We start from the raw sequence: 12,442 nt of genomic DNA on the forward strand, positions 1-12,442 counted from the left end.
TTACCAGGGGGAAACAGAGACAGATGTGAACGCTGACATCGTGATCTCTGTTCATTTTCATCACCTTTATCAAATAGCAGGCTATTTTTCTTTTTTCAGACCAACTTGCGAGACTCGATTGGCTCACAGCTACAGTAAATTATTAGCCAATGTAATGGGAGGATATTTAATTCTTTTAATGAGGTGTTGATCACCCAAAATTGCAGCCAGGTATTTTTTGAATCTGAACACCTGTAGTCTAAAAAATGTTTGCACTGAAACATAAAGACTTAATGACACATCTGTATCATTTTTATTTTTGAAATACAAAACATCTTGAAGACATATCGAGAAAATATGGTATAACAGGGGATAGAAACTGTTATTCCACACTGAAATAATTTCCTTTCGATATTTCCTAATTTTGTCACCCGTTAAAACGTAAATATTTAAACGTTATCTAAAAAAAAAAAATGACATTGCATGTATTTTTATCTCCAAGTTTTTGTACTTTGTAGTACTTTATAATTTAGTTTTATTGGATGAAAATATGAATTGTATTACTTTATAATCTGAGATGAACACAAGTCCATTTTTATTTTGTATCTTGTAGTTTTGAGTAGGCCTAATAATTTAGATTTAGTAAGTGAAGTTTTTTCTGATTATCTTGTAACTTAGGACCTTTTAGGTTTTTCATCTATCGCATTTTGTGTTTTTCCCCTTCCTGATTAAAATAAGGTTTCCACCAGATCAAACTATTCACCCGGTTTTGCTGGGGGAGCCTCTGACCGGTTCCAACCCTCCAGTTCGCAGAGCGCGGCGGGGGATGGACCGGAGGCGGTCCTTGGTCGGCAGCGCCCCCTGCTGGCCGCGGAGGCTCCCCACAACTCAGGGGGTATTACTCGGGTCTCCTGCAGGAAGGAGACGTGTCCCATCTCAGATTGGGCTCGATGGAGGCGGACTGCACCGATAGAAACATGGAGGACACGGTCGGCGTAGAGACGGCAGAAAACCCGTTCGACCCGTACGTCGAGTCGCTTCTCCGCCAGCTGGAGGACCAAGACCCGGTTTTTCTGATCGGACTCGTCGTCGCGTTGGCGGTGGTCGTCATCACCTGCGGTAAGTGGAGGTAGCATTAGCTCTGCGGGCTAGGCCTAGCACGTAGCTTAGCATAGTGAGCTAAGAGTGCCGAGCTGTTGCAAAAAACAGTCCTGTAAGCGTTTATGTTCAATCTCTAATGTTGAGTTATTTATTTATTTTTTCTTTGTTTTAAACAAGAAGGGACAGGGCTTCAAAGACATTTAGCTGAAATAACAAGCTCGAAAGCTAAAAGTTGACTTGAGCTTAAAAAGCAAACGTCAACAGCCGTCAGCTGCACCGGAAGTCGTTGTCTCTGATAGCGAGAGGAGAAAGGCCTGAGGATCAGTCACTAACCCGCCGCCCTGCTTTTCTGCTTCTAGTTTTTCTGAGGTACTTTCTCACCAGTAAAACTGTCCGGAGCTCCGTGCTGCTGGTGGGACTGTGCGACTCCGGGAAAACCCTCCTGTTCAGCCGGGTGAGTTGATGTCACTTAAGACGTGGTGGCCGTCGCTCAGCTGATGGGGACTCTGCTGGCTGTTTTTAGTTTATTATTTAAAAAAATAAATAAAAAAAATGTGTGCATGTCATATTTCGGCAGCTGCTGTCGGGAAAGTTCAAGCGGACGCAGACCTCCATCACTGACAGCAGTGCTCCGTACAAAGCCCAAAATGACAGGGTGAGTTATAGCACCACGTACAGTTGAATGAAATATGAGTTTGTTTCATGAAGGTTTACAGCTGTGCTCTGCCTGCTGTATTCAGGGCAGCATCTGGACTCTGATAGACCTGCCGGGTCATGACAGCCTGCGACCTCAGTACCTGGAAAAGTTCAAGTCTGCTGCACGGTGAGAAAACCCACATCCTTTTTTTTATTTTTTTTTTTATTGTGTTCATAGTTTTTGTCTTACTTCTTTAAACATCGTCCTCATCGTCACTCTCTTCTCTCCAGAGCGATTGTGTTTGTTGTGGACAGCGCTATTTTCCAGAAGGAAGTGAGAGACGTGGCCGAGTTTCTGTACGTTTTGGTGACGGACTCTGTGATTTCCAGAAATGCTCCGTCTCTCCTGGTGGCCTGCAACAAACAAGGTTCAACAACCGCTTGTTTTTGTTTTGTTTTGTTTTTTTTACTGTAAAAATACCCCAGTTAGCTTTACAATGCTTACTTGTGATAAGGCTCAGTTATTTACTGGTCTCTTTGTTTTACAGACATTACCATGGCAAAATCTGCCAAACTGATCCAGCAGCAGCTGGAAAAGGAGCTGTAAGTAACTCAGGCTGTTTGTGATTTTTTTTAAATACTCTTATTTCATAATGTTGTTACAATTTCCATTATTATGAATCCTACATTTCCCATACAGGTGTCTTTTCTTGAATCATTTCCTCTGTAGGAAACACACACTTCTTTCAAATAGAGCACCTCCAGTTTCTTGGAGTGTTACTTTAAAGTTTGTGATAACCCTGGTGAAACCTGTAATGTTATTTTCTAAGATGCGGAAAGCTCCTTCAGAGCCATAAAAGACAAAACTGTGTTCACAGGCTCACTCTTAACTAGTAAAAATGAAAGTCTTGGACTCGGCAATATCCTTGTAGATTTGTTAAGACTTCAAGCACATAAAGATACTTCAACGAAATCTCTGGATTTCTCACAGGAACACCTTGAGAGTGACTCGGTCGGCAGCACTGAGCTCTCAGGACGGCTCTGCGGGCGGCAGTCTGTATCTGGGGAAAAAAGGCAAAGACTTTGAGTTCAGCCAGCTGCCCATGAAGGTGGAGTTCCTGGAGTGCAGCGCCCGCGGCAGCAAGGGGGAAGACGGGGATGCAGACACGGAGAACCTGGAGAAGAGCCTGGCCAAACTGTAACATCGGCAGCTCGTCTCCCTCAGTGCACAGCGTGCCTTAAAGGCGCAAACCTCAGACCGCCTCCACGTCGCCTCAGTAATCAGAGGAGGGATGACTGATGCCTCTCGGTGAAGTGTCTGAGTAACATCAGCCTCTTCACTCCATTTAAATATGAACCTATCTGTGAAATACAACAGTCGAAGACATTCAAACTAAATTAATGTAATCAAGGACACTGAGAAGTGATGTAGCAGTTTGTCAGGTTGCTCTGCAGTGCTGAGAAATGATGATGATGATGATGATGATGATGATGATGCTGCTGCTGCTGCTGCTGCTCGAGTGCAAATCTTAGTATGAACATCCAGTTAAGAGAGCTTTGCTTGACTTGTTTAGAAAACATACAGCTTAAGTTTTTGATTGCAGTTGCAAGAAGATGTCACTGGGTTTTATTTGAAGCTTTTCTCCTGTAGTTTGAGCAGTGAGCGGTCTTGTGACACAAGCATTCATTCATTAATTTGGACGGTCTGTCTCGTGCCTTCGTTCTGGGACGCGTATAGAAACGTGTTTTGCTTGTTTGCAGAAGAAGTTCGCTTGTTTGAAAGAGTTGCGTGAATACAGTGGATTTGCGATGAATGTATGGATTTATCGAAGAGTAAAAGTTTGTGTTTGCAGTTGTCAGACTCGTTGAAGGAACTGACGCTATAAAGTTTTGGCTGTAAATGGAGTACAAGTATTGTGGACATGCAGAACTGATTCATTAGCAGCAGACAGGATCATTAACATGTACACAAAAGAATCTCAATCTCCCCATCACATGTAAACAGCTGCTCAGAGGAGGTCAAGCGGCAGACTGCAGTTCAGATCAGCTGTGGAGCATCGCTGCCTTCGGTTGTCTTTGGGAACAGCTTTCAATTACTGTGCTTTGATTCCTGTTTGCCACCTGGTTTGGATTGAGATGTTTATTGTCTATAAAAAAAAAAAACCACTGCAGTTAAACATGAAATCCAGATTTCTTTTGTCAGATGTGGTCTTTTTACAGTCCAGAGAAATGAACTTGTGTACAAAAATCTAATGAGTCCAGTGTCAAACAAAAAGTACATTTCAAAGGGGGACATTTTTAAAGGACCACACACACACACACACAACCCTAATGAATAAAGGCTGCATTAAATGAGACCCAAAAACAGTTGTATATTTAGTTGGGTAAATACTTTGTAAACTCTCAAATAAATCACGTTTTTGTGATGTGCTTGCTGCTTTCGGGAAAGCCCGCAATGTTTTTTTTATGTTCAGGCTTTAACCCTAACCTAACAAGCCGAGCATCACTCAGCCACGAGCTTCAAAAGCACGTGATCTAAAAATAAGTCAAAATGGTGTACGGCTGCGACCAGAACAAAAGAACGAGGCTTAAAGTGCATGACTCTGCAGTTAAGACAGAGAGTAGACAGTCAGACTGGAGCTCTGATCTGCGACTACGACACTCGGTTCTCCTTTCAGAACAGCAGGGCACAGCCAGTTCACCTTGTCCCCATGGCTGATGCTCAGTTTGGGCCCAGACTTCTCCGTCGTCTCCTCCACACCCGCCGCCGCTGCTGCCTCCTCAGCTTCTTCTTTCTCTCCCTCGGCCTTCGGTGGAGTCTTTGCTTTATCCTGAGATTGCTCTTTTCTCTTTGCCTTGTTCTTACCTTTCCTACGTTGGGGGGCTTTTACTTGGATTTTCCCCTCTGGAGTCACCACTGGGTGCTTACTGAGATCCCATAGGGCGACGCGGCTGTCATTTCCTCCAGTGACGAGCCAGTACGGGTGGGGAAGGAAACTAATAAAGTGGGCTTGTGAGGCTCCCTGACTGTGGGCTTTGACTGCTCCCTGCTGTTCTAGTTTAGAGCCGCCGCCGATCCGCATCAGATGCACCCGCCCGTCTTCTGCTGCACAACCCAAAATGTTCCCACAGCTCGCCGCAGAAACACAGTGGGCCAGTGGCGGGTTGAAAAGCTGACCGGGGCGCTGCTGATGGTCGTCTTCTTCCTCCGCTGCATCCTGGAGGTTGAGGGTCCACAGAGGGCGCGTTTTCTGCAGACCCCACAGCATCACCTGACAACCAAGGCGAAATTGGGGATAATAAATAAATACTGTCTCGGTGTAGTCTAGGTACATGGAATACATACACACTCTTAATTTAGCTTTGCCTCACCTGCATGTCCAGTCCAACAGACACCAGGTTATTGGGCCTGTGAGGCCGGAAAGCCACAGAGGAGCAGATGTTGGTGTGTCTGCGCAGAGTCCTGCACACTTTTCCCCCCGGAAGCTCCAGCACCCGCACAGTTCCAGAGTCATCAGCCACCGCCAGGGCTGAACCCGTCTCATTCAGCGCTAAACAATTGATCTCCTCCTCCCCTGCACCCTGAAACTCTTCCACGGGGCCCTTCAGGTTTCTGGGGTCCAGTACGCTAACCGCGTCTCCGTGTGACACGTACAGCTGGCTCGGCGCTGCAGGGGAGAACACGACACTGGTGCTGTCCTCTTCGCCGGGGAGAACGAGACGGCCAATGACGGTCCCCTCTTGGCTCCACACCGTGACCTCCCCGCCCTCGGAGCCCGAAGCCAGGAGGCCCTCGGGGCCCGGAGACGCCCCCACACACAGGATTGAGGTGGAGTGGCCCTCGGACCACTGCCTGGCCATGCTGACCCTGTGACGCGGGAGGTAAACACGGACAAGAGTTCGAGAGGTGAACACCTCTGACAAACATGACGACAATTTAAGGAGAGCCGAGATGATGAACCAGTTAGTCGATCAACAGAAAACAACTGCTAGTAAAAAAAAAAAATTGTATGAATTAATTTTTTTACAAGTGACAAACTTCATTTGGTTCCAGCCTCTTAAATGACAACAATTAGTTATTTGTTTGTCTTCTGTGAAGTTAAATCGAAATTATTTTGGTTTTGGACAATTGGTTGAAAAAAATTAAACAATTATCGTAATCGATTATTAGGTAAATACTCATCTTATTAACCAATTTTTGTTTTTTTGTTTTGAACATTATACTCCTCATGAAAGCAGGATTTATTACGATGCATTTTTGTATTTGAGCTTTAATAAACGAGACACTGTCCTATGATACCGGTGATACCTCGTATTCCTGCAAACAAGAATAGTCGCCTACTTTAAAAACAGGTGAACGTAAGTGTAAATAAATGTCCAACGAAGGGGGGGGGGGTTAATAGGTGGTTTCCGGTCTCTTCTAGAGGGAATTCACTCAGACGCGAAGAAGTTACTGCAGACACGAGAGACAGCTGATGTCACACCAGACAGCTTCAGCTCTGCTAACTAGTTAGCACGAACGCTAATGCGCAACTTCCTGCTCAGCCGACGGCTTGACGGTGACAACAAGCACGTCGATGTTCATTTTCTGATTGGAAAACGGTGGCGTGACATTATTGATAACTTAAAACAATTAGATCATCACAATACCTTCCGCGAGTGCCGTCAAAACTTCAGCGGGTTGCCATGTGGGGTTCGGTCGCTTTTTGATGACATCACAGATTTTTTGTTGTTGATTTTTTTTATTTTTTTTTATTTTTTTTAATTTTTTTATATACATTAAGCCAGTGGTTCTTAACCTTATTGGAGGTACTGAACCCTGCGAGCTTCATCAGTGCATTCACCGAACCCTTCGTAATTGGAAAAATAAAATGTGATTTCTTCAAAACATAGGTATATATTTTATTAGTGCACAAAATGAACCATGCATCAGTTGCACGCAAAATCACTGTGTGCAAAGAACAAAACCAACAAAACGTGAATTTCACACAAAAACATAACTCAATGAATGATTTGCTTAATGATTAAGCCCTCACCTTTGCCTGCCAGGAGGTTTTGAAGGACGTAGCCCACTTCTCCGTGAGGAACTGGGGGTCCTTGGTACCAATCATCGCTCCAGTCTGGATGCTGATGTGTGACCTAAAGAGTTCACATCATAACGGTTGTCGTATTTTTACACAAGTGGAGCATTTCAATGCTGCCTCGGAGGCTGAGTTTGGGCCTGAAGTTCTTCAGTGTGCCGTCTTTGAAAGCCTTTATTCCAGACTGAATTTGCACTGTGTTCTCTGAACACTTCTCTGACGTCAGTCAGTCATGACACCGAAAAAATATCGTGTCAATGAGAAGGAATATGTGCACAGATTGGGAACCTTTTAAATGAGTTCAATAATAATAACTTGTACACGTCTGAGTACAATATTGTCCTGCACAGATCAAATCTGATTCACCAGCCAAGCGTTGAAGTGGTGAGCTGCAGTCTAAAAGCAACGAGGTATTAGTTCCAACACATTCTGCAGAAAATAAGAAATAAAAGCACAGAGGAGGCAGATCATGGAGTCATTGTTCAGCGTGTCCCCCACACGGCCTTCATTTTCACAATGGCTGCTCTCCGCTGATTCATCCAAAGCTGTAGATCTGATGAGTCTGGGCCATTTCTGGGTCATTGAACAGCAGTGCCGTATTGCCACACTGAAAAGGGAATAGAGGAGAGGCCTTAGCTTTCACTCTCCCACTAAAACACACAAACTGACTTCACACTCACATTAGACTGTCAACACTATATTCAAGTGCTGACACATTCTGTACATCCTCTCCAAGCAGCAACACTTTTCACAGATCACTGTCAATGTAAGTACTCTGCAGATATTTACTATTTTCTGCTGGTGACCTGTTCCTTAGATTCAGTTGCCTCCTCATAATGCTGATTTAATTTGAGGTTTCTGTTAAGAAGCAGATTAATATGTGCAGATGAAATGTGATACGGAAGTTGTTAGTAAGTTGTTTCACAGTTTGTGGTCTGTTATGAGTTACTCCTCCTGGAAGACATGAGTGTGAGGATACATCTTGTTATTTAGTCTTTAAATTGAGCTGTAAGGTCTGAGGTGTGAGTTGAGTGACATTTTATTAGAGTTTGAGTCATATTTAGTTGATTATGCTTCAAATAAAATGTATTTGGAGCTTTAGCCTTCTTGAATATGTAACTAAAAAACACTAAAAATGAAATTTCTTTATAATATTCTGATCAGTATAAGGTTTGACGACTTCAACGGGGCTGCAAAAGCAGGCGGTGTCATCAAAACTACTGTGATGGTTTTGATGGCAAACAGAATTCACATTAGTAACAGATGAATTACTTTCCTACCACTGGATGTTTTCCAGAGATTGTTTGGTGAGATAAAAACTCAAATAGGCAGATTGTCATGCAGCTTGTCCTTAAATTAAAAGCTGATTTAGATAAACAAGGTCAGAAAAGATTCCCTGTCTGTCACAAATAATATATATTACAGTTTAATAAATTAATTATGCAATAACACAAACAGATAAATCATTGTGGATATAAGCAGGCTGTACTTGCAAATAAACACATAATGTATGTGCAAGTGCTTGTTTGTCTTTGTTTACCTTTGTTACCCTCAATTTACTGCATGTGTTCATTTACCCTAACCCCTCCTTCATATTTGTTTTTCGAAAGCTTGTGTCAGAATATTTGGATATAATGATATTGATTGTTGTTCCCAGACAATTTGAAGTTGCCTTGAAATATTCACACAACAGCGAGCATGAGGTCGCCCTACTTCCCAGCGAGATCTGTGCTTTTCCGTAAGGAGCCAAATGGAGTGACGTACAGAGTCCCAGCTTTGCTCTACCTGTCCCACTCCAGATCCTTTCTGGCCTTCTGTGAGGAGAGACTCAGCCCGTCTGACTCTCAGGCTCACCTGCTGGTCATGAGGAAAGGCACTTTTTACAGGAATTATGTGGAGGTCAGTGATGTTCGCTGTAGATTTAAGACCTCTAGTGCCACAGTGCTCTGTTCAAGTACAAATACTGTTACTTTACTAATATTTCACAACCAGTCACAAGAGAATTTGCTTCAAATTGAGGTAAAGTTCAAAGTAGTTATGTTTCAACGACAGCATATTTTCTACATTTCTTCCCAGATTAAAGAACAGATTTCAGAATGCAGTTACATGTAGCGGAAGGTTCCAGTAAAAGACCCAAATTATTATTATTTTGTCCCAATAGATAGGTGGGAAAAAAAATTATTTGTAAGTTCAGTGAGCTGATATTAAATCCTGTAGACTTTTTTTCCCCCTTCCTCTCAAACATTATTTTTTCCTATTCTTCCTTTGCTGCAGTGGGACGACATTTGTGTTCTGGGCACCGCTTTCCTGCCAGGCCACCGCTCCATGAACCCCTGCCCGGTGTACGATGAGTTCACCGGGACTCTCTTCCTGTTCTTCATCGCCGTTCTGGGCCACACCTCAGAGTCCTACCAGCTGGTGACAGGGAAGAACGTGACCCGACTCTGCTACATCTCCAGCACTGATGGCGGCGACACCTGGAGTCCTATCACCGACCTCACTAAGAGGGTCATAGGAGACACAATTAAAGGTCAGGGACATTCATAAAGGGAGCATTCACCTCAAAACAGACTTCAGTTGTGTCATTCTGATTAAAACTTTGGACATGGAAAACCCTTTAAACTGTAAATCAGGGCATCAAGACCTGAATATATGACATATTTTCAAGCTGTTATTTCCAGTTACATTTAAAGTGAATATTGTAAATCTATAAATGTTCTCATCTCTTATTCTCTTCTGGAACTTTTTAACATGAGGATCAGGGTGCCCAAAATAAGGGGTCACAAAATGATTCAAAGGGATCACAGAAAGTTTACCAGGAAGAAAAGCAATAATTCCAAAAAACTGTTCAGCCTACGTATAATTTGTTGTTGAGGACTTTTCTTCAGTTATGTGTTACATGCTGAATAGTTTACATTCCCCTGTCCCAAAAAGATTAAAACAACCATCACTCTTCCACTGCACTGCTCAAAAATCCTCTACACGCGCAGTCATAAGGAGATGTGGTTTAATTTCATCTCCCTGGTGTTCAGATTAAAGATAAACTTATCCAACCCATGCAATAAATGGAAAACATTGTATGGTATCTTTGCCCTTTCATGTACAGTAAATACTAAGCCTGTTAAAAGAAAGATTCATGGTACTCTACTGTCCCTAATCTTCATTCTGGCCATGAAAACATGCCTTCTGAAGTCGATTTCAGTGCGTGTGATTTGAGACAAAATCGACAGTCCCCATTGTGTGGCAAAATACATTTTAAAGTTCAGCTCAAGGTAATAGGAAGTCTTGAAGCCTCTTGACAATTTTTGACGGTGACAATATATCTCAGCTGACAAAAAGACCTGCAGACACGTCAACAAAGCTGTGGCAAAATAAATAACACTGGTACAATAGATTGGAATAATTCAAAAAGAACTAGCAGAGTTCATTGTATCTGGTTTCACTGTTATTGAACTGCTACATCTAAGTAACAACAGAAGTTGTAGCTGTAGCCAGTATACACATGTAGGTGTTGTTTTAAGACAGACCTGGAAAAAAAAGTGGATCTATCCTTTTAAGTGTATTGTGTTTTCTTCCTTCCCATCAGAATGGGCCACGTTCGCTCTCGGCCCGGGCCACGGCATCCAGCTGAAGTCCGGCCGTCTCCTCGTTCCCGCCTACACCTACCACATCGACTGCAAGGAGTGCTTCGGACAGCTCTGCCAGACCACCCCACATGCCTTCTGCTTTCACAGCGACACCCACGGGAGGACCTGGTGTTTCGGGGAGGCGGTACCGGGGCCGCAGACTGTAGAGTGTCAGATGGTGTCTGTGGATGAAGAGGATGGGACGAATGTGTTGTACTGTAACGCGCGCAGCCCTCTCGGATACAGGGTGCAGGCCCTCAGTCTGGATGATGGAGCCGTGTTTCAGGAGGGGCAGCTGGTGCAGCGGCTGGTGGAGCCTCGAAACGGTTGTCATGGTAGTATTGTTGGATTTCCTGCCCCATTGCATCTACATCAAAGTCGAAACAGTCACTTAGAGCCACCTGCACACAGCTCCAGACACTGGACACCCTGGATGGCCTTTCACGACAGATTGGCATTCACCAGATCTGCAGCATCCACAGTCTCAGCAAGCAGCCGCAGCAGCTCCATCGCAGCATCCCCCAATCCAAATGTCACTCCTGTCCCCCCCAGCCCTCTTTCACCTCGCCATAATGCCCCTCCAGATTTCCTAACCCCCACCTGGGTGCTGTACTCCCACCCAACATTGAGCACTGCACGCAAGGATCTGGGTGTGTTCCTCAGCCTGTTTCCCCGTGACCCAGACAGCTGGCGTGGCCCCTGGGTGATCTACGAGGGCCCCAGCGCCTACTCTGATCTGGCCTACCTGGAGCTGTCACCCTCACCCGGAGCACCGCCGGCTGTGGCCTTCGCCTGCCTGTTCGAGTGCGGTGCCACAACAGCCTACGATGAGATCTGCTTTAGCATCTTCACCCTCTACGAGGTTATTGATAATCTGCCCCAGGATGTAGAGCTCGGTATGAACGGCGAGGGATGTAAAAGACAGAATCAAGTCTCTGAGGCAGGACTGAGTTGTAGCGGTGACGCTCAAAGTGCACCAGCTTTCCAGCAGGGGAGAAAGAAGCTGACAGAGATGTGCTCTGCGTCATAGATGTCAAGCTTGTATTGCACAATTTCAGTAATTGTTTTCTATCTACATCCAAAAGCTTCTTCATTAGTTACACCTGCACAGTCTAATATAGCTATTCTGCCCTGAAGTTTTCTTTCATGATGCCTGTAATGGTCAGTTTTTGACACAGAGCCATTAATATAGGTCACAGTGAGTTGTGTTGTTGTACTGGACTGCAACATATTCTGCCCCCCTCATGTTTGTAAATGGGAAGGTTAAATGCACCAGCCAATATGATGCAGACCACTACACCTTTAACTGTGACCTCAGTAATAAGACACGTTGTTAGTCACACATTTCCAACAACAACATTCACATTCATTAATGTAGAATTTAAGACTAAGATGTTCAGTAGAAATAGATACAGCAGGACCTAAAAAAGCGGCCACCGAGTGTACATCCACCATGTTTATTAGCACACTGCAAAAGAGTGAATATTGTTGAGTAATTTTTGTGGTGTTATTTTGCGCTTTCATTTGCTACAAAGTGGTGTGATGAAAAATCTTTAAGTTCAATTCAGTTTATGTTATAATTCTATAGAACAAAAAGTGTCATTAAAGTTTCTTTTCCCCCTGAAATCCTGAAATTGTTCTTAATTTATTGGGAGTATTTTGTAACTAATGGTGATTAATGACTAATTAGTTAATCGACAAAAACTCAGATTCAACTTTCCTCAAATGTTGAGGATTGGCTGTTTGAAAAAAAAAAAAAAATCATTTTTCTGATAGTAACCTTGGATTATTATGAGTATTTGTATGACATGGATGGGCGGTGCAGTGGTTAGCATTGTCACCTCTCAGTGAAAAGGTTCCGGGTTTGAATCCGGTTCTGGGCCTTTCTGTGTGGAGTTTGCATGTTCTCCCTGTGCCTGCGTGGGTTCTCTCCGGCTACTCTGGCTTCCTCCCACCATCCAAAAACATGCGCCTCAGGTTAATTGGTAGTTCTACAAATTGCCCTTAGGTGTGAATGAG

At 43.9% G+C, this 12,442-nt stretch overlaps 3 protein-coding genes across 3 annotated transcripts; 2 read left to right on the forward strand and 1 right to left on the reverse strand.

Moving 5' to 3' along the window:
- Positions 1-854: 854 nt before the first annotated feature.
- On the forward strand, positions 855-4,146 carry srprb (SRP receptor subunit beta). Its single transcript, XM_069706346.1, has 7 exons — positions 855-1,098; positions 1,440-1,534; positions 1,658-1,735; positions 1,821-1,903; positions 2,008-2,144; positions 2,265-2,319; positions 2,708-4,146. Exons 1-7 carry the CDS (start codon positions 930-932, stop codon positions 2,916-2,918), a joined length of 828 nt encoding a protein of 275 aa, XP_069562447.1. The 5' UTR covers positions 855-929; the 3' UTR covers positions 2,919-4,146.
- Positions 3,852-6,385, reverse strand: wdr53 (WD repeat domain 53). The gene is made up of 3 exons (XM_069706345.1): positions 6,367-6,385; positions 5,089-5,584; positions 3,852-4,988 (listed from the first exon to the last, which is right to left on the reverse strand). The coding sequence occupies exons 2-3, from the start codon at positions 5,575-5,577 to the stop codon at positions 4,326-4,328; spliced, it is 1,152 nt and encodes a 383-aa protein (XP_069562446.1). The 5' UTR covers positions 5,578-5,584; positions 6,367-6,385; the 3' UTR covers positions 3,852-4,325.
- A 2,110-nt stretch (positions 6,386-8,495) lies between these two features.
- On the forward strand, positions 8,496-11,453 carry neu4 (sialidase 4). Its single transcript, XM_069706444.1, has 3 exons — positions 8,496-8,696; positions 9,072-9,327; positions 10,384-11,453. Exons 1-3 carry the CDS (start codon positions 8,496-8,498, stop codon positions 11,451-11,453), a joined length of 1,527 nt encoding a protein of 508 aa, XP_069562545.1.
- The last annotated feature ends 989 nt before the right edge of the window (positions 11,454-12,442 follow it).

Source organism: Brachyistius frenatus, unplaced genomic scaffold, assembly GCF_029030835.1.
Source record: "Brachyistius frenatus isolate BFR_SWC_R1_liver_20210118 unplaced genomic scaffold, ASM2903083v1 Contig_62, whole genome shotgun sequence".
Taxonomy (NCBI): Eukaryota; Metazoa; Chordata; class Actinopteri; family Embiotocidae; genus Brachyistius; species Brachyistius frenatus.

What these genes read in the sequence shown, in the direction of transcription:
- srprb (XM_069706346.1), top strand. Translation starts at nt 930, where the DNA reads ATGGAGGCGGACTGCACCGATAGAAACATGGAGGACACGGTCGGCGTA. An exon ending in GGTGGTCGTCATCACCTGCG is followed by an intron (nt 1,099 to 1,439) that starts GTAAGTGGAGGT and finishes TTCTGCTTCTAG; the next exon opens with TTTTTCTGAGGTACTTTCTC. An exon ending in GGTGGCCTGCAACAAACAAG is followed by an intron (nt 2,145 to 2,264) that starts GTTCAACAACCG and finishes TTTGTTTTACAG; the next exon opens with ACATTACCATGGCAAAATCT.
- wdr53 (XM_069706345.1), bottom strand. Translation starts at nt 5,577, where the DNA reads ATGGCCAGGCAGTGGTCCGAGGGCCACTCCACCTCAATCCTGTGTGTG. An exon ending in CTGTTGGACTGGACATGCAG is followed by an intron (nt 4,989 to 5,088) that starts GTGAGGCAAAGC and finishes CTTGGTTGTCAG; the next exon opens with GTGATGCTGTGGGGTCTGCA.
- neu4 (XM_069706444.1), top strand. Translation starts at nt 8,496, where the DNA reads ATGAGGTCGCCCTACTTCCCAGCGAGATCTGTGCTTTTCCGTAAGGAG. An exon ending in TTTACAGGAATTATGTGGAG is followed by an intron (nt 8,697 to 9,071) that starts GTCAGTGATGTT and finishes CCTTTGCTGCAG; the next exon opens with TGGGACGACATTTGTGTTCT. An exon ending in CATAGGAGACACAATTAAAG is followed by an intron (nt 9,328 to 10,383) that starts GTCAGGGACATT and finishes CCTTCCCATCAG; the next exon opens with AATGGGCCACGTTCGCTCTC.